The 23,705-nt window shown below is 47.8% G+C and overlaps 1 protein-coding gene across 3 annotated transcripts in view; it reads right to left on the bottom strand.

The window, feature by feature from the left end:
• LOC147448444 (zinc/iron-chelating domain protein) overlaps positions 1–20,000 on the bottom strand; it is a 101,465-nt gene extending 81,465 nt beyond the window's left edge. The window contains exon 1 of one of the 3 annotated variants that reach the window (XR_015189351.1): positions 19,514–20,000. Coding sequence is in view for 2 of the 3 variants with exons in the window: in XM_086521059.1 (XP_086377185.1) it covers positions 19,514–19,885 (372 nt within the window). In the remaining variant the exon portion in view is untranslated. The remainder of the gene's footprint in view (positions 1–19,513) is intronic. The other 2 variants (XM_086521059.1, XM_086521060.1) reach the window with 2 other exon arrangements.
• Positions 20,001–23,705: the final 3,705 nt, after the last annotated feature.

Below are 23,705 nucleotides of genomic sequence, written 5' to 3'. Positions count from 1 at the left end.
GGGCACCATGCCTTGCATACCCCTAAACACTGTTCCTGGCATGCCAAAACTGCCTTGAACTTAATGTGCTATTGATGAAGATTGTATGAACTCCATAAATCTTGGATTCTCCATCAATTGCTTGAACATGGTCACAGCAGTAACAACCTGCAAATCTTTCTCTGCTTGGCTTGAACTCTCGCCAATTTCATGTGCAGTTGGAATAGGCTGTCTATCCTCTGAAGAGGAACCCTCTTCCTTGTTGCCATCCATCCTGTATCCAAAGAAAGACTCGTATCCTTTCTCACCTGTATCCAAAGAAAGACTCTCATAGCCTTTCTCACCTGTAAATCCAAAGAAAGACTCGTAGCCTTTCTCACCTGTATCCAAAGAAAGACTCTCGTAGCCTTTCTCACCTGTAAATCCACTCGATCTACTTTCAAACTCTCTGTGTTTTCAAGGTCATCCCAAACTCTCTGTGTCTTTAACCCAAACTCACCAAGGCTCACTTTTTGAGGAAAAAGTGATTTAATCCCGTCGATGGAACCATGTAACCGGCCTATTACTTCAAAAAGGGCGGTAGACTTTACTTCAAACCTTGATTTAGCATTCACCCATCATTAGTCGTCTATTCTACCTGTGCTATAATGACAAGAGAGGGGAATGGGATACAGATGCTAGAATGCATCTGTATACGAGTCAGACACCAGATTGGCCCCTAAATAGGCGCCCCTTTCGGTATTTCTTTATTCTTTAAAAGAGGGAATAAAAGTTGTGGTTCCCTACAAGCTGCCCCGCACAATCTTGGCTGAATTTCAACTGTTCTGGCCTGATTTCGGCAACATAACTGTACTAGGACCCTTCACAGTCAATATTCCCACGCATTGGATGACTTTCCCGACGCATACGGACACCTTGCAAAACCTAGCGAGAATCTGCAGCACGCTGAATTCTCTGTTTTCTGCCCCAAAAATGCGCCAGATCACCTGTACAGCGGTCCCCTTGCGTCCCCGAACCTCCTGGGGGTATTAGGGTCCGTTTAGGGCCAAAACCCTAAACCTGCAAAAATACACAGCAGGCTGTAATTCCCTGTTTTGGGCTCCGTTTCGCGTGCCGGTCGCATCTGTAGCAAGTCCTCGAGCTCCCGCACCTATAGGGCTACTTGCCCTTTGAATCGGACGGGATTTCGCACGTGAAACCTCTCCGAATTCACCTGTACCTGCGGGGGATTAGCCACTAGCTAATCCAGTACCTGTGCAAGAGGCTCTTGCCTCGGCAATTGCGCATGAACCCACACAACTGTACATTGGTCAATCTGATGAGCCCACTAGAGGGGCATAACCATAAAGAATAGGGGAGAGAGAGAGCAGTGAGAGGTGTGCAGGTCATGACATCCTGCACCTCACTGTACATAGAGGGTAAGCCAGCACTCCATTGAAGCTCTCCCACCGGTGACAGCACTCAAAAACGAGCTCACAGCTGAAAATCACGTTTTTGCCTTCTCTTTAAGTAGTAAACTGGCCTCAGAGTGCCAAGTGTCACTCATTTGTGCATTTTCCCGCTTAGACCCTCGGGTCTAAAAATATCTCACCTGCAGCCTCTATTGACTTGGCCACAGAGTAACAAAATGATCCCCATGTCAAACTACACGTAATGACGCGAAGACATTTTGCCATCCAAAAATAGCAATCCCTAAAATTTAGGAGTTTCTGCCATTACATTCTTCTAGGTCATCTGACCCTCTTTGTACACTGCAGCCACACCTAGAACTGAAATGTAGCCTATGTAGCAAAGGATTCCACTTTGGCTAACCATAGTCCTTGTCCAACCTTAGTGCTCTTTAGCCCTCAGGCCTGGACTCTCTCTGAACAGTTCCACACTGGCTATGCAATGCAGGGCAGTTAGATTTCCAGAGGGGTGTTTCCAAAAGGTAAAACAAACAAAATTCCCCAAAGAAAGAGAAAATAAACAAAAATGGAATTGCCACTGGCTGGTGACAGTCAAACTTCCTGAGTGAATGGCAAAACCCCATTACGCATGACTCATCAACTCCTGAATGGAAGCTGACTTTTGTTCCAAGCAATGATCTCGAATCTCTGTAGGTAGACCCAAGGTAAACCGCTCAATCTGTTCCTTGAACGAGATCTTCTTAAATGAAGAAGCGGGTAGAAAAGAGCTCCAGAATCTCTCCCAATAAGTGTCCATTGTATCTTTCTTGGTCATCCGAAGATGGTTCCAAGCAGTTCGTAAATCGCGTTCATACTCTCGAGTCAACCAAGAGGAAATAAAAAGCCTCTTGAATTTCAGCCATTTAACTGGCGCAGTCTTGTTTAATAGAAGCGTGGACCACCAAGTTCGAGCATTCCCCTTAAAGTAAGAGGCAGCTCTCCGAATCTTAGAGTGCTCTGAGTAACGCCCTCCCGCGAAAGCGATGTCAAACTACTGTACAAAAGACAAAGCCTTCGAAGCATCTCTATAACATGAAAACGTGTCAAATTTAATTGACTGTCCACCTTCCTTAAACTCTCGGACTTGCTTGCTTTTGTCTTCGAGAAAGTCATACTGGTTGGCTTTATAAAAAATCTTCTTCTTTGCATAAAAGTTGTTGTCGTCAGAGTCCAAACTGTCTGAAGACGAGTCCTCTGTAGAACTGTCACTCACGGGGCGAGATTTAGACTTCTTTGCCTTTTTCTTGCCCTTCCTGAAGCGTTGCTTTTTGCTTCGCTTTTTGCCTTTCTTTCTTCTTCGCTCGAGTCATATGAGCTAGAAGAACTGTTAGAAGAAGTAGAAGAAGAAGAACTGGCTACTCCTTCAAATCAAACACGCTTCTTCTGTTTCTTTGCCTTTTCAAAAGTAGACTGACGACCCAAATAACCCGGGAATCCAGTGCCTTTCTTCTGCTTTTTGTCGTGCTTTTTAACTTTGTTCTGCGCGTCAAAAAGCTGAGCAATTCGTGCATCAACCACCTTTTCTAATTCTTTCTCTGTATACTTCCTGGGGGTTAGGAGGTTTCTTGAGAGCGGGTTTGGAGGGTGGTTTTGTGGTCTTCTGCCACTGCGTGTGCACCTCATCAAAAGAGGTCTTGCTCATATATTTTGCAAATTTTGGATCCTTCGCAAAAATGAGCATCATCTTTGTTGCGTCGCCGATCAATCGTTGACGTCCATCTCTCAATGCTCCGCCGGAGTAGGCCGAAGCGGACCGTACTCCTTGCTTGAATCTTCGTTGTGATCCCTTCCCGCATCTTCGGATGTAGAGGGAGTCGACTGATCTTTGCTTGAAGCCATAGGTGTCGCGGAAAAAAAGGGATCGGATTTCCCATAGAAGAGAAAGAAACCACACTTGAAAAGTCTAGTGGTGTAAGAGCTTCAAGCCCCAATCCAACAACTACGTAAAGCAAATATGTACAAAAATCCACTCGTGCTTTCAGCTAGTCCACGATAACAAAGGAGAGAGCCCAAAGTCAATGCACCTGAACAATATGATGGGGCAAGATCAGAGTTTAGAGGCTTCTTTCACCAAGAAAGAGAGAAGAGAGATACGACACCAGAGACATTATAAAACCCTCCTCCGAAGGCCCCACTCTCGTCGGCGAGAGTGGTCTACTATAGATTGCACAGAGTGGTACAATAATGATGCATGGGAATTGATGCAACTTGGGACTATGTCGGTGACGACAACGGGGATGGCGACAACGACCTAAGGGCTGAAATCTGCAACTTCCTAACTGCAGTCCAGAAAACGCTATTGCTGAAAATCTGGGGTTGATTCGGGGCTGCTGAAATCGCTGATCTGGCTGCGTTTTTAGGAGGCTGAAATGAGGTGTATCTGCTGATGTCTAGGGCTGAATTTGATGTTGTCCTTAATGCTGAAAACGCTGAACTATCTGCTTCAATGAGGGCTGAGAACGTAAATGGTTGCAGCCTTGCTGGTGTTAGTGAAAACGCTAGGTTGATGTTTTCTGCTAGCGAGGATGCTGATGCAAAAACGCTATCTGCTGGGATCTTTTGGCGATGGTGTGATGATGCACATTTGAGAGCTTCTTCTTGCTCCAACTTGTAATCTTCGCTATTGTGGCTACGGTAATCCAAATTTAGATTCGTTTATTGCATTGTGTTCCTCTTACTTTGCTCTTCCATTCAAGTGTAATCATTCAAGATTCGGTGTAGGTTTTCAACTACGAGTTTGAGACCTTAAATCGTTGTTTTGAGTGCTTATATGCGTATTTTATGTTGTTTTGACCCTAGGAGAGGCTTTAGGGACCCTAAAACGACCCTTTAGGATCACCTGTTCACTATTTTTGCTGACTTTGGGATGAACGATTGCGATCTTTGTACCTCTCCAGAATACTGTGACAGTGATAGGATAGGTTCCACATAGTCCCCTGTAGCTCCCCTTCAAGTTTCGTGCGGAAGGGATAGAACACGTTGAGGAATCAGGATAGGACTACGTGTTCGTCAAAGTAGACTTCAACAAAGCATATGATGCCACTGTAACAGACTTGGACACTCCAAGTCAAGAATCTACCACGACACCACAAATAATCTCTTCAAACAATTCACAGCTCACAATTGATTCGACACTGGCCCAACAACGGAGTTCCGTGCCTAGAGATATTGGCCCCAAAATCTGGCGCCCCTTTCGGTATTTCTTTTTGTATTAATCTGTGTTCAAAGTACAAGAGTGCGGGCAGGCGCTCACACTCGGACTCTACGTCCAGATGCCCTGAGTTATGAGGCCCTGCCGACGTATTAAAGAGTACAAGGGAGGCCAAAAGCAGAGCCCCAAAAGCTGGTAAACTCAAAAGCCCTTTAAAAATAAAGCAGGAGCTTTCCTTTTCTCTCTCAAGCCATACTTGGCACAAAGCAAGACTTTTTAAATAAAAGCTCTCCCTCTCTCTAATTCTTTCTTGCATAGAGAATAAAGTAAAAAAAGAAGGGTTTTGGAGCGTGAAGCTCGCTACTGCTGTGTTCGCCCACCCTGCTTCCTCCTCGCGCTACCCACCCTTCAGCCCCCACGCTACCCTGTCCATCCTCGTATGCCCCCCCGCGCTACACCTCCCTTCACCTGCTGCCCCGCGTTGCCACCCCCTGCCCTCCCGCTGCTGCCCACTATCCCCCATTCCTCCTGTTGCAGCCCCCGCACTGCCTCCCCCTCACCTCCCGCTACTGCCCGCTATCCCCCATCCCTCCTGTTGTTGCTCCGCATTGCCTCCCACATCCCTCCCGCTGTTGCCCGCTTACCCCCAACCTGCCATCTCTCAGCCCGCCACTCCCCTGGCCAGTGCATAACCCTGCTGGTCTCTCCCCCTCCCCTCATCCCCCCCCCCCCCCCGGCCACTCTTTACTTCCCTGTCCGCCCGCCAACTTAGCCTTTCCTGCTTGTCAGGCCACGCCAGCACATTCAACGTGCTTGGTCCAGCGGGAGTTTTCCCTCGCGTCATCGTTTCTCAGCCTCTTCTCCACAGCAGCAGACACAGATGGAGGCTCACGCTCCGCCACAGAGGAACTCCAATGAAGTCCCCTCGCCCAACCCCGCTGAGCCCACCATTCAACTTGCTCTTTCACCGACAGAGCAAGCAAGCCTAGCCGCAAAGGTAGAGCGCCTGCAGGCGACTTCTAACATCTGCAAGATTTTCAGCACCAAACCTAGCAGAGGAGAGCTGCGTGACCTTCTCCAGCCCGCCTTCTCGCAGAGGTGGGCAAGATCTTGGACGTTCAGTTCCTCGGACGAGGTTACTATCAAATCGAGTTTGAGACCTCCGAGATGGCGTCCAAGGTCATCGCCATGAGCCCCTTGACCATCCGAGCAGTTTGAGCCCACTTTCGACAATGGAGACATGGTTTTGACCCAGCTTCAGATGTTCTTGTAGTGACCTGCCCATCTCAGTCTGCTTTCCTGGTTTGAGGAGGGAGTACCTACCACTTTTGTCCAGGATTGGCTTAGCAATTGGGACTGTCCGGGAGACACCTCGCACGGCAGCCTCAGTAGCTGCCGAGGCGGCCGGCATTCCCCAGACGTGTTCTGGTTAGGGACACCCACGCTCTCCCGAAGGTCATCTTACTTCCTCGCGTGAGTGGGGGTTGGTTCCGACAGAGCATGGAGTATTCGGATCTCCCGAACCAGTGCTTCATTTGTCGACAGATCACCATCTCATGAAGGCCTGTCCACGGAGGAGACCCTGACCTACCACAGGCCCAGCCCCAGCCCTCGAAGGCTGGCCAGCAACAGCAGGCAAAGCCACAGAGTTCACAAGCAGAGAGCCTGGGGCTCAAGCAGAGGAGGGCCGGCAACAGGTTCGTGGTCGACGTCAGCAGGGGCCACCACGCCAGCCTGGCACTCAGAGTGGTCCTCAAGCTCCTGCCCAGCAGCAGTGGGTTCCCACGGGGAACCGATTTGACCCTCTTCATCAGAAGGAGGTCCCTGCTCCAACCTCCACCTCAGCTTCTCCCTCGACAGTCCCTCCCTCCTTCCCCCGAGTTCCCCCCTGCTCTCGCCCCCCCTCCCCCTTCTCCCTCTGCCTCTCCACCTCGCCGATTCCCCTCGCCCCCTACTCCCTTGCCTCCTCCCGCTCCAGTCTCACAGCCGTCCCAGGGGGCAGGGCCTTCTTCAGCTGCTAGGAGATCTCTTGGTAGCGCCTTTGCCACGAGTCATTTGGCGAGAGAGGGACAGCCTTTCTTGTGACCTCCTCTCCTTGTGCAGATGTCTGCCTTTGCAGCACTTCCTTGTGGTCTGACAAGCTTCGACATTCATCGTCGTTGGAATTTCTTTGCCTACGACTTTACACGTTTCCTCGGCGACCCTTCACCAGACCTTGAGGCAACCTACTTCAGAGTTCATGTATTGTTCCTTGCAGCTAGGGGGATAGAGGCCTTGGATTCAGCGGTTGTCTTCTCTTTCCCCCTCTATGGCAAGGACCATGTTGAGTGGACTATAGAGTCTAGACTCAGTGTTTGAGTGGCTGCAGACGCCAACCCCAGAGTTCTCTCATCACATGGGAGACCTGGGAGTTACAGACATGCTTCACACTCTTTGGCCATTGGCCAAGTTAGTTGTGACACCTCCAGACGCAGCAAGATGTAGACACATTGTGGTTCACTTTTTTGCTGACACGCAGAGCCCGCCATGCTATGTACACATACATGAGGACTCCTAGATAGAGGAGGCTGCTTTACGCACGGCTCGGTCTACTTGGGCTTGGGTTGGACACTCTTTGCAGTCACCCCTAGCTCGAGGATGCTCAGATGCGGATTACTCCCCATCCAAGCCTGCCTCGAAGATAGCATAGTTAGCTGCTGTGGCAGCATCAGTTCTCTCGCTCCCCATGAGGATCGTCTCATGGAATGTACAGGGACTAGGTGGGCCCTAGTTTTAGCGTCAGAGGGGCCGACTGCGTCAGGAGCTTCAGCAATGCCTCATGGAAGGAGAGATTGACCTTCTTATGCTACAGGAGCATCATCTGTGTGAGAGCCGCATTAGACACTGTGGTCAGCTTTTGCGTGGACGGTATGAGACTTATTGGTCAACTGCATTTGGACCTAGAGGCATCCAGGACGGGGTATGTATGACTTGCGGATTCTTTGCAGCATGCCATTGTGGATAGAGGGATTATTGTGCCAAGCAGGACTCAGTGGATCACTATGCAGGTTCAGGGTTGTCTCGTGGGCTTCCTGAACATCTATGCGCCCAATGTGGCGAGTGCACGTGCAGAGTTTTGGTCTCAGATTGTTGAGTCTCTTCCGCAGGCAGAGCAATGGTGCATAGGGGGTGACTTCAACATGTTGGAGGAACCCTCAGACAGGATTGGTGGTAGCCATACTACTATGCATGGAGTAGAGCTGGCAGCTTGGGAGAAGTTTTGTATGACTGCGGGTTACTGACGTGTGGCTGCATTCCAGTTTTGTGAGGCTCCCAGACAGCTTGGCCTACTCTCGCTCGGACCCCAGAGTGGGAGGCGTGAATCTATCTCGGATAGATCGCTTCTACACTAGTGACCACTTCTGTGACTTGGGTGGGACAGTTAGCATTCTGGCTGGGACTTCCTTTTCGGACCATGCTCCAGTGATCCTTACAGTGACTGATAGACAGAGGAGGAGGAGCACGATACTCCGCCATCCCAGAGAGGGTCTTGTTGGACTCGGCGCTTAGAGAGCAGGTGGAGGCTCTTTGGACGGAGAGCTTAGACATGCAGGATTCTTCTGCTGAGAGAGTGGCTTCAGGACTTGCTCAACTTAGTCGACTCTTTCTCCAGGAGTCTTGGGCTCGCTTGGCTGCAGCGAGAGAGGAGCAGCAGCGTCTTCGACGGGGCGTTGCTTCCTTGCAGAGGATGCACGAGCAGCATCCAGACAGTCCTTGGTTGGAGAAGCAGTTACAGCAGGCTCGCTAGGAGCTCGTCAGCACAGAGGAGAGGCACCATGAGTTTGCTTTCCATCGACAGGTATCTCAGTGGACCCAGGTGGGTGACAGAGTGACAGGCGCTTTCTTTGAGGCAGTGGGACCTCGGCATGCGCATGCCAAGGTCAGTCAGTTGAGGAGGCCCGACGGGTCAGTTGCTTCCGAGCCAGAGGACATGCGTGCAGTAGCCACTAATTTCTACCGTGATCTATTGTCTGCAGAGCCTCAGTCAGAGAGTCAGGATGCATGCAAAGAGCAGGTGTGGGCACAGATGCCTTGTCTTGTGACTGAGGAGCTGCGCCAGAGGCTTGAGCTGGCTCTGCAGCTAGAGGAGCTACACACGGCTCTTAGCGCACTCCCCCGTGGTAGCTGTCCAGGTGAGGATGGCTTGACTCCCAGTTTTTTCTTAAAGTACTGGGACTTGCTTGGCCCAGATCTCTGCAGTGCTTTTTAGTACATCCTGCACACTAGAGAGATGCCTGACAGCATGAGTGAGGGCCTGATCTACCTCATTCCCAAGGAGGGTGGCTCCTTGGATGAGATTCGACAGTGGCGCCCCATCACCATTCTTAACTCAGCCTACAAAATTCTTGCCAAGGCTTTGAGTTTGAGGATTCAACCACTTCTAGAGAGCATCATACATGGAACTCAGACAGGTTTTGTCAAGGAGCGTAGTATCCTTGACAACATCTTTACTTTTTGGGAGGCTTCTTCCCTAGCACGACTCCGTGGTGAGGATCTGGTGATTCTTCTTCTCGATTTTGAGAAGGCCTACAACAAAGTTGACTGGCACTTTCTGGAGGACACTCTACGCAAGATGGGCTTCTCAGATGCTTGGATCAGAGGGGTGTCAGCTTTGTACAGACGAGCACACAATCAGGTACTTTTGTCACGAGGTAGAGGTGATCGTTTCATGCTCACACGTTCAGTCAGACAGGGCTGCCCTCTTGCCCCTTCCTCTTTCTGTTCTATGCTGAGGCGATGAGCAGGTTTTTGGTTTCACAGCAGGTTGGTTTACATGGCTTAGCACTTCCTATTCGGGGAGATGAGCTACTGGACGCTGAGTTTGCAGACGACTCACCCTTGTACTTGGATGGCCAGGAGGCCAACTTCACAAGTGTGAACAAGCTCTTGAGACTTTCTGTTGTGCATCTGAAGCATTGATCAACTGGAGAAAGACAGTAGCTTTCTCGGTTGGTAGTGCTCCTATGCCCGATTGGATGACAGGTGAGGGTTTCAGGTGGATTCTCCCAGGGACTACAATTCGGTACTTCGGCTGTCAGGTTGGTTTGGACTTGTCTCCCGAGCAGCAGATTGCTCCCCTTCTCCTGTCTATCAAGAGGAAGTTGTTACAATGGAGCTCCGCACGACTTTCTCTAGCAGGCAGAGTTGTAGTGGCCAACCAGGTGTTGTTGGCTACTATGTGGTACATCATGTCCTGCTGGATCTTCTCGAGTTCTTGTATCAGCCAGGTAGAGAGGCTGATCAGGAACTTCCTTTGGTCAAGGCGTGACACTCAGATAGCCCAGGCCAAAGTGGCATGGCAGGTCATCACTCTTCCTTGTTCTCAGGGAGGGCTAGGGATCATATAGACCCAGCACAGCACAGCACAGCAAAGCCCTTCTTGGGAAGTTCATCGTCTGAGGACTTCTTCTAGGTGAGGAGCCCTGGAAAGAGTTCTTGCTTCAGCGGCTTAGTGCTAGGGTGCCTCAGGCTGGAGGCCCCTGGCGACCCTCGACTAGATGGATTTTCACAGAGATGCGCAAAGTCGGCTTGAGCAGGAAACTGGAGGACCGCTTTGCTGTGAGTTTGCTCCGATCTTGGGAGCAACCGCGACGAGGCCTGGAGCAACGTCAGCCTACTTGCACGGAGGAGCGCCTGAGACAGCCCCTTGTTTGGAACCCCATGCTTAGCACTCAGAGAGGCCACTTGGTTGGTAGTCTGCCTCCTGTTTCCTGGGGTCCCATGGCAGAGGGTCCAGCACGCTCTTTAGGTGATTGGTTACAATTTTCAGGCTTGTCCTTCATGGCTTTCAACTACAAGGCATGAGAGGGTGCAAAGCATTTTTTGTTTTGCGATCGGAGTCGGGTAGGGCACGCCCGGCCGCTCCTCTCATACACCAAAAAAGTATACAAGAAGAACGACAGGACTATGCACCCAGAAACCGAAGGCAGACGCTTTTGTCACTAGTTTCCTCTGGACTACGAGAGGCCAGAATTATCTACACTCTTAGGACCATGACTAATCCCTTGAGAGACCCATTTCGCCAACTTGATTTGGGCGTGACAACGACCAAGTACCTCTGTTCAGAGGCCCAGGTACTGCGGAACTTGCTTCGATCTTCCCTTTGGAGTTGCCTCCTCCAGGTAACTTATCGCTCACCTCACTAAACTGCCTTTGAAACCCGACAGTTTTCCCCTAGGAAATGACATACCCGCTTGGAAGGGCGTCGGCTCACAGGTGGCGTCCGCTAAGGTTGGTGCAAGTTCACTTCTTGAACAGTTGGTTCTTAGGCTTCTTGTTTACCAAGGAGACTATCCAGGTAGATGAAACCGAGCGGTACTTGTCAAAAGCCCTTGCTCGTTGTCCCCACAAAAGGCACGTACGGGTGGTATGTTAAACTCGTGATGGAGAGTTGCCGTCCCTACAAAGGTTGACCTTGCTCCCTTTCCGAGTAACATTCACATCCCGGTGGCGATGAGGCGTTGCAGAGAGTGAAGGACACACTGATCGTGGGCCCCCATAATTTCCGCGCCATAACAAATCACTGGATATACGCACGCCTTAAAAACAGTCAGTCGAGACCATATAGGGATGGCTCGGTTTGTCACAAAGTGATGACGTGTCTACCCGAGAGCATGTGGGAAACCCTAGCCCTGACTGCTGCTGAAAACCCTAATTCTGCAAACCCTAACCCTAAAACATGCAAACCCTAAAATCTGTCAAAAACCCTAACCCTAACCCTAACCCTAACCCTAACCCTAAAACCTGTCCTAAACCCTAACCCTAGCAGTAGGTTTCCGTGAAATGCGCTGAGCATGATGACGTGGCACCATACGGCTCTGCCCGCTTTTTGCGGCGGAAATTACGAAAAATAAATTGGTATCAGAGCTTTGGCAATGTTTTGTATCACTCTAGGAAAGAACCACAAGAATTTTTTTGCTTATTGCGGTCGCACAAACTCAAGTTCACTTGGGCGTGTCGATTCCTAATCATGTTTTTGAAGAGTGACAGGAATCCGACGAAAGAAGGGCTTGTCCAGCCTCCCCTTGTCTCTTTTCACTCATTGAGAGCGGACCGTGCACTTAGCGGCCGGCCAATCCACGTGAGGTGGGAAAAAGCAACCTTGGTGTGAGCGCAAGGCCGCCAAGGGGTGCGCCCACGGAAAGGAGTAGAACTTGGGTGAAGAGAAGATCCTTCTCAAACGCAGTTTGAAGCGAAAGAAAACCTCAAGACCCTCAAGACCCTCAAGAACCCAAGAACCCAAGACCCTAGTGCATGGTCGTCACCCGAAGCGGAATGGATACTTCACATACAGGTGATGAGCATGAGAGAGGCGACAAAGAATTTTCCCCACCAAGAGATTTTTCCAACCCTCCCCCTTCGCCATCTACGCCACAAAGTGTACCAACCCCTATGGAGGCAATGGTCAAGCAGATGATGGACATGATGGCCAAACAAGAAGAGACACGCATGAACATGATGGCCCAACAACAAGAAGCGAATCGCATTGGCACCAAGCATGGGCATTTCCATTGTGAATTGCCACAGTTGATTGCTCTAGATCATAAGAGAAAGATTCGGTCTCATTGTTTGCGTGTATGCGGTGAACGGTTTGGCATTCCATCTATTGGTTCATTTACATTGCATGCACAATCTTTAGAGAAGACAAGATTTTTTCCACTCACTTTACATGTAATGGGTATGTTCATGTTTTTGTGTTGAAAGTGGTTTCAAGAATTTTTAGCCATGGAGATTCTTGAAGAAGAAAGAAGCAGGACTCTAGACGAAGTTGAAGCATCGAAGGAGCCACAAAATACTGTCGCTTTCGGTGCGGCCCAAAGAAGCAAGCGTTGCAGACCTTTATGAAGTTCAAGTACCGCACGACCCACACATTAGAGTGGGCCGGCGAAGAGTCCCTTCTAAGATTCCGGATGCTATTGGCGATCTCCCTCGACGCCATACAGTTCGGTACCAGTACCTCACTTTGAAAAGGAGGGGATGTCACATGACACATCCAACCCTGTGTCCGTGGACAAGCTACAGCATAACAAGGGTTCAATCAGTCCAGTCAGTCTAGATTAGAAGTGATCTGGCACTTTTTGTGAGTCTATTCGTAGACCATCCATGCCCAGTCACTTACTATAGATGCATATCCTCTGGTTGCACACAGCATGATCATAAGCATTCCCATCAGAATCCATTAGAATCAGTTAGGGGATTTTTCCAGTGCATTTAGCCTATTCCCTATTTTTGACATTTTTCACTTATTAATTTAAGTGACTTCCCAACAAAAGTAGGTAGGGCAATTAGGGTAAGAAAATATATAAGCAAACTGAAGTTAGCACTAAAGGGCAAATGAGCAAGGAGAACAGCAAGCCATTGGCGACAGGTCCCCCCCTCTCTCAGCAAGACTCCCCAAGAACCTCTTGGCGTTTTCACTCACCCAAGACCTAGCGTTTTGCATCATCGCCAGCAGTCCCCTTTTGCCTTGGCTTTTTCAACAGATACTTGACCGCAGCCCCCCCTTGCACCTAGCGTTTTTCAGGATCGCCAGAAGGCCTTGTTCCCTAGCGTTTTTCAGCATCAGATCGCAGCAGGACAGCAGCGTTTTCAGCCATAAAACACGGCAGTCCTCAGTGTTTTTATCAGGCTATTGCAGCGTTTTCCAGCAGCCCAAAACAGCCCCGAAAAATCAGCAATTCACCCGCACCAGATTTCAGCAGTTAGCATTTTTGGACAGCAGTCAAAAGCATTCCATTTTCAGCCCTATTGTCGTCATCGCCATCCCGGTTGTTGTCGTCGACATAGCCTAGATCTGCATCAGTTTTATACATCATCATTGTACCCATTTGTGCAATCAATCGTAGACCACTCTCGCCAACGAGAGTGGGGCCTTCGGAGGAGGGTTTTACAACGTCTCTGGTGTCGTATCTCTCTTCTCTCTCTCTCTCAGTCACATACACTTGCACGCACAATGTCCACTCACTTTGTTCGTGATCATAGCACTCTCCATTAAGAACGGAAGGTTCTCCCTTCCATAAGAACTAAAAGGAACCTTGAGCAAATATGGATCACTCATCTTGAGAAAGAATAACATTCATTCCGCTGCACCTTACACAAAACCCTATGTACCAAACTTAAGTACAAGATAGAAGGCCCAACCCCCTTCACCAAAGCTTGGAGAGCCGGTAAAGACCCAACCAAAAAGAGGCCCCTCATCCTCCAATTTCCATCGGAAGAAGCCCGTACCCTCTTCATCCGCAAGAGGGTCATCCTACGAGGCCTCACAGGGGCACCCATCTACCTTGATGATGACCTCACAAAGATGCAAGTAGAACACAGGAGAGCATGCATGCCTCGAGTACAACAAGCACGCAAAGAGGGGAAACGGACCTCCTACCGAGACGGTCGAGTCATCATTGATGACAAGGGCGTAGCATAGGGACTCGCGGCCTATGGGACACTATACGAGGAGATACACATGGCAGTTTGGAACTGCAATGGCTCTCTATGGACACATCCAGGGAGACTAGAGGAGGTGATGCATGACTGAGACATTGTTCTACTCACAGAGACACATTCGAGTCCCGAGAGACGCCTACCTCAAGTATAGGATTACCAATGGGAGTCTCTACACAGGAAGTGCACACGGCACAACACTGCTAGAGGCCCTGGCGGGGTAGCAATCCTCTATCGCCTCTCACTTCACAGCAGGATACAGATAGTAGCTCGCGACCCAGAGGCACACTACATGTGGATACGGATTGAGCTATCGGAGGAGCACACTATACATTGCCATTTGCTACTTCGTGCCCAGCGGTTCTAGATTTGCACATACAGGAGGAGCAGGGGTAGAGGAGACCCATACACATGTAGGAGAGGAGGAGGATGATACACAATCACCATATACGTGTCTCGAGGAGGGGATCATGGAGTACTCCAGACTAGGGGAAGTCTTCCTTATGGGGGACTTCAACGCAAGGACACAAAGTAGACAGTGTGACATCTACGACTTCGATGACCCCGAACTACTCTCCACCCTGGAGAACACAGAGGTAGAGAGGACCTCCGGAGATACCAAGTGCCCACACCATATGGAGACACATACTCCGTTTGGGATCACAGCACCGTCTCGTTATCTATAACGGGATGGCGCAATGGCCATCATCTGGAGGCTTAACTTGCATACCACCATTGGTATCTGGTGGAGGTAGTACAGTGGATTACATCATCGGCCTCAGAGAGGCAGCTCACCTGCTCACATCCTTCACCATCCCACCACTACCTATCGGGGCTGACCACGCATACCTTGCTCTCTCTTTCACTGGCTCACCCATTTCACACACACCACCCACACCCACGCCACACTACCATACATTTCACACATGAGCTTGCCAGAGTCTATTCATCACATGTATATGAGGGGATCTATGCTCTCGATCCACATACACCACTCTCTACACTCACTAGCTAGCTCTCCGCAATTCTTCACACTTCAGCCCTCAGTTGCTTCCCACACACCACTCATAGTGGACGACCCCCACCCTCTGGGACAATGCCCCAGAACAGATGGTATGACAGGGAGTGCAGAGACCTCTACAGACAACTGTGGGCTCAACGAGCCTTGGAGGAGATCCCCGAGAGCGAGGTCAGGAGACAGATGAAGGCCATTACAATTCAAGGAGGAGCAGGAGCTTGAGCTATACCACCTTCTCATGAGTACAGACTGCGCCACAGCATGGAGAATTCTCAAAGAGCCACGTCCTACTACCCCACTAGAGGACCCTCGGACCTAGCATGACTATGCCAAGCGCCCATACCAGATACCTGGGCAGCCACTGATCCCAGAGCCATCCAACCCTCGACCTACCACTTCAACTTTCTTCACATCTACTATGGTGGAGGGGGCCATTTAGCGCCTACAGCATGGCCGCTCAGCAGATCATATAGGCGTACAGAGCGAGCACCTGATCTATGTGGCAAATACTCTCTCCCCCCTGATAGCACGTCTCTTCAACCGAGCATTGGTTGAGGGACTACCAGAGGAGTGGACTATGCACACTATTGTGCCTATCCACAAATCTGGCGACACCAAGCACGAAAATGTGATCGATAGTCGAGAAAGTGCGTCTGAAACCTACCTATCCTGGTGCCGCCCATATCATGTCAGAGGGTATCTGTATCTCACGAAGGCGCTGAAAGAGTGTCTCTAGGGATGGTGTCAAATGCCTTGCGGAAGTCCACAAAGCAGCAGTAGAGTCTCCTCTTCCGTGCCTTCACTCATTCATTCTTTGTATGCACAGGTCACAAGTAGAGTGCGAAGCCCTGGTGGACTATCGGATCCCATTGCTAGCACCATCGGTGTGAAGCAAGGATGCCCTCTCTCCCCGACTCTATTTGGTTTGTACATCGACAAGATTTCAAATTACATCCTACGAGCAGGCGGGCGGGCTCAGACTTGGCAGGTATACCACTCCACATGATGCTCTATGTTGATGATATCATCCTTGTTTTTAAGACACGTGAGGGATTACAGAGCCACCTACGAGCCTTGAATGATTTCTACACACACAGAGGGCTCACAGTGAACCTTGGCAAGACCAAGGTCATGATCTTCCATACCTCCAAGACAGTTCGTAGTAGAGCCATCTTACTGGACGGAGCTAGAGATAGGATAGCATTTCTGTACATTCTACCCCAGCATACAGGACTACATCTTTTCCTGAGTTTTGGAGCTCCATCCCCACCCTTGTATCACTTTCCTTCCCCAGTCATCATACAGGATAGTCACTTTTACTTTTGTACCTTTTATCCTTTACGGATACACAGAGGACCCCCACCTCATGTACTTTGATTTGTCTCATAGGCCGACTTCGGCCTTTTATAGACGTTAAAATCTCTCTCTCTCTCTCTCTCTCTCTCTCTCTCTCTCTCTCTCTCTCTCTCTCTCTCTCTCTCTCTCTCTCTCTCTCTCTCTCTCTCTCTCTCTCTCTCTCTCTCTCTCTCTCTCTCTCTCTCTCTATGTGTGTGTGCGTGCGCGCGCGCTTGTGTCTGTGTAATATCATAGTTACCCGGAATGCAAAACGGGAACGGCGACGGGATCCTCGCGGAACGGAGGACGGGGAGGGGTCCAGAACAGGCACAGCGCGGAACAGGAGGCATAAAAACACCCAAATAATGCAATTTTAAGCTCTATATGATTAAATAGAAGTAGTATCAGAGTCCTTTGACTCACAAAACACTTGATTTGAAGACCATTCAGCCTTACTATGGCAAACGTGTGTCGCGTAGACTTGAGAGCTTGAGAGGGGGAGAGAGGGAAGGGGGGGGGGAGAGAGAGCTTGAAAGTTGAGAGAGAGAGAGAGGGAGAGAGCTTGAGAGAGAGAGGGAGAGCTTTTAGCCTTATAGACTCTAGAGTCTAGACTTGAAAGCTTGAAAGAGGCTAGAGCTTGAGAGTCGAGACTCGAGAGGATAGAGCTTTAGCTTTGGCCCTTGAGAGCTTGTGTGCATTGTGAAGGTAAGGGGTGGGGGAAGGGACATTTAATAAGGGGAAGGCTCACAAGACAAATCACCAAAATCTGAAAATCTACCCATTCCCACCCATTCCGGGCCGTTCCAAGCCATTCCGGTATCAAAAGCCTCTGCGGAACGTTTGGCCGTTCCGGATCATGTACCCCCTTTGGAACGCCGTTCGAGCATTCCCTACCCATGGGGTGGCGTTCCCCGGTAACATACATACATACATACATACATACATATATATATATATATATATATATAGATATAGATATAGATATATATATTGTTGTCCATACATAGCTTGTGCTCCTGCACAATAAGTATATCCATATCTCAATCCGCTCTCAACAAAGCAAATTGTATCTTGGACAACGGATACTAGTGTTATGCAATCTATTGATGTTCCAAGTAACAATATGCAAATCCATGTGAAACAATGATGGACTTGAAATCTCAAAGACATACATCAACCGTGTCAACAGCTAAAGGAATGAAGATCAACGTTAAGCCCTCTTGATCCCTAGCCGAAGCTATGAAACAAGAGCTACGAGAAGAGCATCCTCATCATGTGTTAGAGGTTGGAGGAGTTGTCCACGGGGGGAAAAAAAAAAAGAGGGAGCGTCTCTAAACCAAGAGCTGTAGTAATCTACAAAGCAGCACAGTGTGGTACTGCAGACTCCGACGATACTCGCATGGTGCGAGGGGTCGATGTAGTATGATCCACAGACAAAACCACTGGCAAACAATAACTATCCTCTGTATGTAGCCTTTGTATGACCCCCATACTTTGTGCAAGGCTGTCAAAGACAATGCATGATGGAATGCAACTTGCCAAAGTCTGGATGGCCTACAAAGCATCACGAGGAACAAACTGTATAACAGAAGCCTTTGTCTAAGTCTCCGCACTTGCAAAATGTAGGATAAAGGAGAGAATGGAACTCTGCTTGCTATCTAGTAGAGAGCGTGCTTGTTGTGCACGCGGTAGAATGTACAACCGTACCAAAAAAGTGGAGCTTATGACCCTTTGCATTACATACAGTTGACCATAGGTCCATATTCAAGGATATGGAAAATGCCTTGAAAAATATATAATAAGACCATCGGGCAAAATCCCAAACAAACCGTAGGATACATCAATGGATATACAATGAGATCATGGGAAAAATATCTATACAACTACAAGATACATCAAAGGATAAGATAATCATGAAGTGATGAAGAAGCTTTGACTCGCTACAGGAAGCCTACACAAATGTGCCAAAATTTCTCTTCGCCTCTGGTGGTGTAGCGAAACCATAAACACCGGTGCTAGCTAACAAAATGATATAGAGTATCCTCTGTAAAACAAAGTTTACAGTCGACACTAGCTCAAAAGAGACAACTCTCATAATATGAGTTACAAGTGGCACACACGCCTCATATTTATCTACCTTGGTTGCTAAAAGCAACTCACAAAGAAACTTCTAAAAACTTCTCATATCGTAACAGAAACTACTAGACTTTTAGTCCACGTGGGATTTACTCTAAAAGCATCTATTGACCCTTCCACGTTGGCAATAGACAAGCTGCATAGCCCTTTTATGTCATCTATACTGCCATGCCAATAGTTATCGTCCAAACCATCCTAGTCGTTTGTACAGCTTTGTCCATGGTATGCTACATTATTGCTTTGTGACACATACAAAGGAGGAGGATCTATCAACCACTTGGACCACTTATGGAGACCCTTCGCACAAATCACTTGATCATAGCCATCATCCGATAACACCCCCTAGTAAGGGACAACGTCCAACCACGTAGATGCACACACGTAAGAGAGTGTCCCATACCACATGGCCTAACCTTCTCTAAGTGACCTTGTGCATGCCTAGTCTCATGGGCTAACACTCTGTTAATGATGGTCGTCGTCTCACAAATGAGGCCTTGACCTGCTTTTATAAATGATCGGCCACACTAGCTATGTTCACACTGACATCTACCCGGACATTGGACGCCCATCCCCAATCGGTGTCCTAGACTAAGACCTCTCCTATATGAACAAATACCGTGAGAGGTAGAGCTTGGACATGACTCATCACATTAGCACTGACCTTTTTACAAATGCAAAGTCTATATGCTATCTATGACTCAAGTCACACAAGCCCCAGATGACGATTCATGTGCTCATCTTCTGGTACTTTTTGAGTTTCATTATTCATTCAAAAAACCTAGAAAGCATGATTGACCAAAGATCAGTTCTAAAGGCCACCCTAGATACTAGTTTATGAAAATATAAAGGCAAAACAAAAGATAAAAAAGATGGAAGCAGCACACTAGTTACAGTCATGAGTCATATTCACCACAACAGAAGATACAAGTATTGAAGATGTGACAAAACGCTTGCCACTTTTAAACTTACAGCAGCTTCCTCCGGATTCGCAAGAACCTCTTCAACAGGAGGATACTGAGGGCCCTTCTCAAGATAGCAGCAGGCGCCACAACCTTTCATGCAAGCCCAAGCTCTCCTAGTTTTCCAGAAAGGAACAGGAGGGAGCGAGTCCTTCTTCTTGGGGGGGTTGGGCTTTCGCCTCTCAAGCTCTGCTTTGACGACCAGGGGAAGGTTCTCTGGTTCATTTGATGTGCGTTTCTCGCTAGAAGGTTGTGCGGTTTTCTTTAGGAGTTTGCTGACGGCGTTAATTTCCTCCTTGTCGCGGATTTCTGCAAGGGCTCGCAAAATAGGACGTATGCCCGAGGAAAAATGCCGTCTGTGCTCTGCCTTCCTCACTAACATTTCCCCACCTCTCTAACTTAAACCCCTGTGGGTTTTAGAGGAGCTAAATTGCACAGCGCCCCCTCCTCTCAAACCACCCCGGCCCCCGCCAGCCTCCCCTCAGCCTCAGCCTCTAAAGGGCACGGGAGATTTATTGAAGCCCAAAGCGATGAGATCCACGGCAACGAAGCCAAAACACGATGATCGAGATGCGCATAACCGTAGGATGTCGGAGTAAACTAAGACATGAAAAGGTAAACTTGGACAAGCAGGGGGGACTGTCCAAGTTTATTTATCATTATTTGGTTTGCCCATATGTCAACTTCCCCGTCGGGCGTAGCGGTTAGAGCATTGGGCTCTCATGGTGGCGGCGAGGGTTCGAGTCTCTGTGCCTGCGAGATCGGCGCCCATTTTTTTCCGTCATCCATCCGTCTCGAGATTCCCCCTTTGGACCCCCACTGCAGATCCCATCTCTTTTCTCCCGTGCCATTAGTGATGACCCTCTCTCTCTCTCTCTCTCTCTCTCTCTCTCTCTCTCTGAGAATATTTACGTTGCACTCTCTCTTTCTCTACTCAAAAGAGATTGAGGCCTTTTTACAGCGCCAATGTATCATAGCTTGGAGAAATCAAGAGGTTCAAGCTTCATTCATTACACCAAATATGTTGCCCCCAACTACAAAACTATCTTCTTCTCCCACAGAGTGGGTGCATCCACCCTTATATACAAAGGTCTTGGCCAATTAGAAGATTGTCTGGTTGCTAAATGTGGCTCCTATAATCGAAAGCTGAGGAGACTATCTCCAAAAAGAGGTAGATGAAACTTTGGGAGCTTGCCAAAAGATGTCCATCAACAAAAAGCCTGATAGAGAGGGTAGAGCTCCAACCCAAGGACACCCACCCTGCCACACAACAAGAAAACAAGGAGATCAAAAGAAATCCAGAAATAGAAAAACCAACAAATTTAAAAAAAGAAACAAAAAAGAAAGCCATATCAAAAGACATGCTTCATACACACACCCACACACTCCCAAAAGCAAGCTACCTTGAAAGTACTAATACAAAGTGGAAAACAATGCACGTATAATCCAAGCTTCACTCACCCAACTACGCACACGTCCACTCACAACATACATCACACCCCGAAGCAAGGAAAACACCCACAGAAAACAATTAAACCAAAAGGCAACAAGTTACAAAATAAACAAAGTCAACCAAACAAAAGTGAACCAAAAAAAAGGCCAAAGCACACGAAGAAAAAGTGCAAATTATAACCATAGCAAAAGATGACAAAAGCCAGTGGTGACGAAGGCGGCGAAGTTGAGGGCATCAGCAAAAACATGACTACAACATCGGTGGTGAAGACCGCAGTGGTGGTGGGTAATACCGCTACTAGCAGTGGTAACAACAGTGGAGTGAATGCCAAAAACTATGGTAAGCGATGTATTGTTGCTTCCTTTGTCTCTCTCTCACTCTAGAGTAAAAAGAAAACAAATTCCCCTAGGCTTGCTGTCAAAGTCGATGATGCAGAAGCATAGAGTTAGGGACAGAATGCACAAGCGAGAGAAAGAGTGAAACCAACTAGGCAATGAATTAGATGAATATATATTGGCCCTCCAAACTTACTCTACCCATAATCATGTCAAATGAGAAAAATAAACACCCAAAAGACAAAATAATAATTAGGATCAGATTGGGCATTTACTTGAGGTGGATAAACTTTAACACCCTCTCTGCAGTTTATAGTAGACATATGTAGGAAGACAAACTCGTTGAAGAAGCTGCCATGGACACCCCAACAACGGGCCTTTGAAAAGAATGTCATCTTGAGCATCGGTTGCCTCATAAAAAGTTGAAATGTAAACCACACTACGCCCAAAAATCCCCATTCGTGAACAATGAACACATCACATCTACGATGTTACAAGATAGTAAACTTTGGAATTCCATAATCTAGCCAACAACGTTGGATTTTCTACATCACATCCATAGTGTTTTGTATACGTCATGTTCGTCCCTTGCGAGATGCAATTTGCAATGGAGAGCCCACATTGTGGCTGGAAGAGGCTAGTGTGTAGGTCTAAGTCATGGCTAAAAATGTGACGGAAGCAAGTTCGGATGTCACCAAAACATTGAGCACTCTAGTAGTGTTTGGTACTCAGACTCTCGAACTTGTAGTGAGCATAATGTGCACAATTGATTTGACTCTTCTCCAATGTCCCAAAGCCTTGTCTTGCATGGAAGGGAGTGGGAGCTAAGCCGAATGGATGTGATAGTGCTTATCACTGACAAGGGGATAGGCTCAAGTATATAAGGGTGAGTACGGTTTTCTTTTTCAGCAAAGGACATGGTTTTGTAGTTGGGTGCAATGTACGTGGTGTAATGTATGAGACGCGACCCATCAAATTCCTCTTGCTTTTTTGGGTGTCTCCTTAGAGGTTTTAGTTGGGTCAGAAATTGACTTGAAGTTTTGAAAGCCTGACTTGTTTGAAGAAGTTGATCCATGAGGGTTCTTTGATGTAGAGGCATATGCTGTCGCACCTTCTTTGCTAATTGGTGCAGGTTCCACTTTAGCTTTACCTTTGTCTGCAAGATTTGTCTTTGATTCTTGTGACTTCTACAACTCTGAATCTAGAATTAACGGTACCTGTAATTGTTGCTTGTTACCTCTTGGAAAAGAGAGTATTGACATTTTATCTTCTTTGTAGGCCTTGTGTTGGTCTAACCACTGATGTCCAAGGATGACATCTGTAAGCATGTCCTTTGAAGGCTTCACCTGAAATTTTACTTGCTCTTCATGATTTTGGATACTAAGAGTAGCAACCATCTTTTTTTGACCTGTATGCATACCTAGTATTGTTTTGCTATCATGTTTGCATAAAGTAATCTCTAGAATGCTCTGAATGTTGTCTGCAACCATATTGCACTTTCTTCTTTATCCACTAGAGCATTGCATTTGACACTTGCTCCTTTTGTACTGCTGAGAAATACAACTATTCTCATTGTTGGTTCTATTGAAGATCTTTATGCTTTGGCACACTGATTTCCTGAGTTGTAGGTAACAATGATGGCGATTGCTGAGATTTAACTCTCCATTGGTATCTCGATTTTCGGTTGATGAACTTTGAGATTTAACTTTCCACTGATTCATCGGCTTTACAGTTTGTGGAGAAGATAAAGGCTCATTTGGTTTCCAAACCCATCTAGTGCTAGTTTCTCTTCTGAAGGATGTTTTTTTTCTGAGTTGTTAGACGTGAAACTTCTTTCAGTATGGTAGATGAGTTTTTGGTACCCAAATTTGAGACGGATTGTCCTTGATTTGTGCTTTTGGTACCCAAATTTTCTTGACTCCTTGCATGCTGCTTCTAGCATTTGCTTGTCTAGAGGCTGACGTAGATTGCTTATTCCCTGGTTTCTTTTGTGGGTGACCTCTTTTCCATTCCTCTTTGCTCGGTGCAATTGGAACTAAGAGTTGTCCTCCTTTAAGTGATAGCTTGAGTTGATTGGTGTCCCAATCTGGTACTGTCTTGTATGTTCACATCCATGAGATTCCAAGAATCATCATTTCATTCATATGTTCATCTGGCATGCATATAAATTGATGAGGGTATGAAAATCCATTTACTGTCACATTCAAGTTGACCACTCTCAATGCCGGTGTTGGGTTTTTGTTACATCCTTTGATAGCAGATATTCCTGATGCTAAAGACTGATTCGTAGCTTTCTTGTATGTGGAATAACTGACTACATTCATTCGAGCACTGGTATCTACTAATGCATTTGCTATGATTGTTGAGTTGTACCATGATACGAAGGTCAATTTTATCCGACCATTCATCATCCG

This window comes from Adiantum capillus-veneris, chromosome 10 (assembly GCF_014529385.1).
Source record: "Adiantum capillus-veneris isolate H3 chromosome 10, ASM1452938v2, whole genome shotgun sequence".
Lineage (NCBI taxonomy): Eukaryota > Viridiplantae > Streptophyta > Polypodiopsida > Polypodiales > Pteridaceae > Adiantum > Adiantum capillus-veneris.
This window is presented reverse-complemented; position numbering and strand designations above follow the sequence as displayed.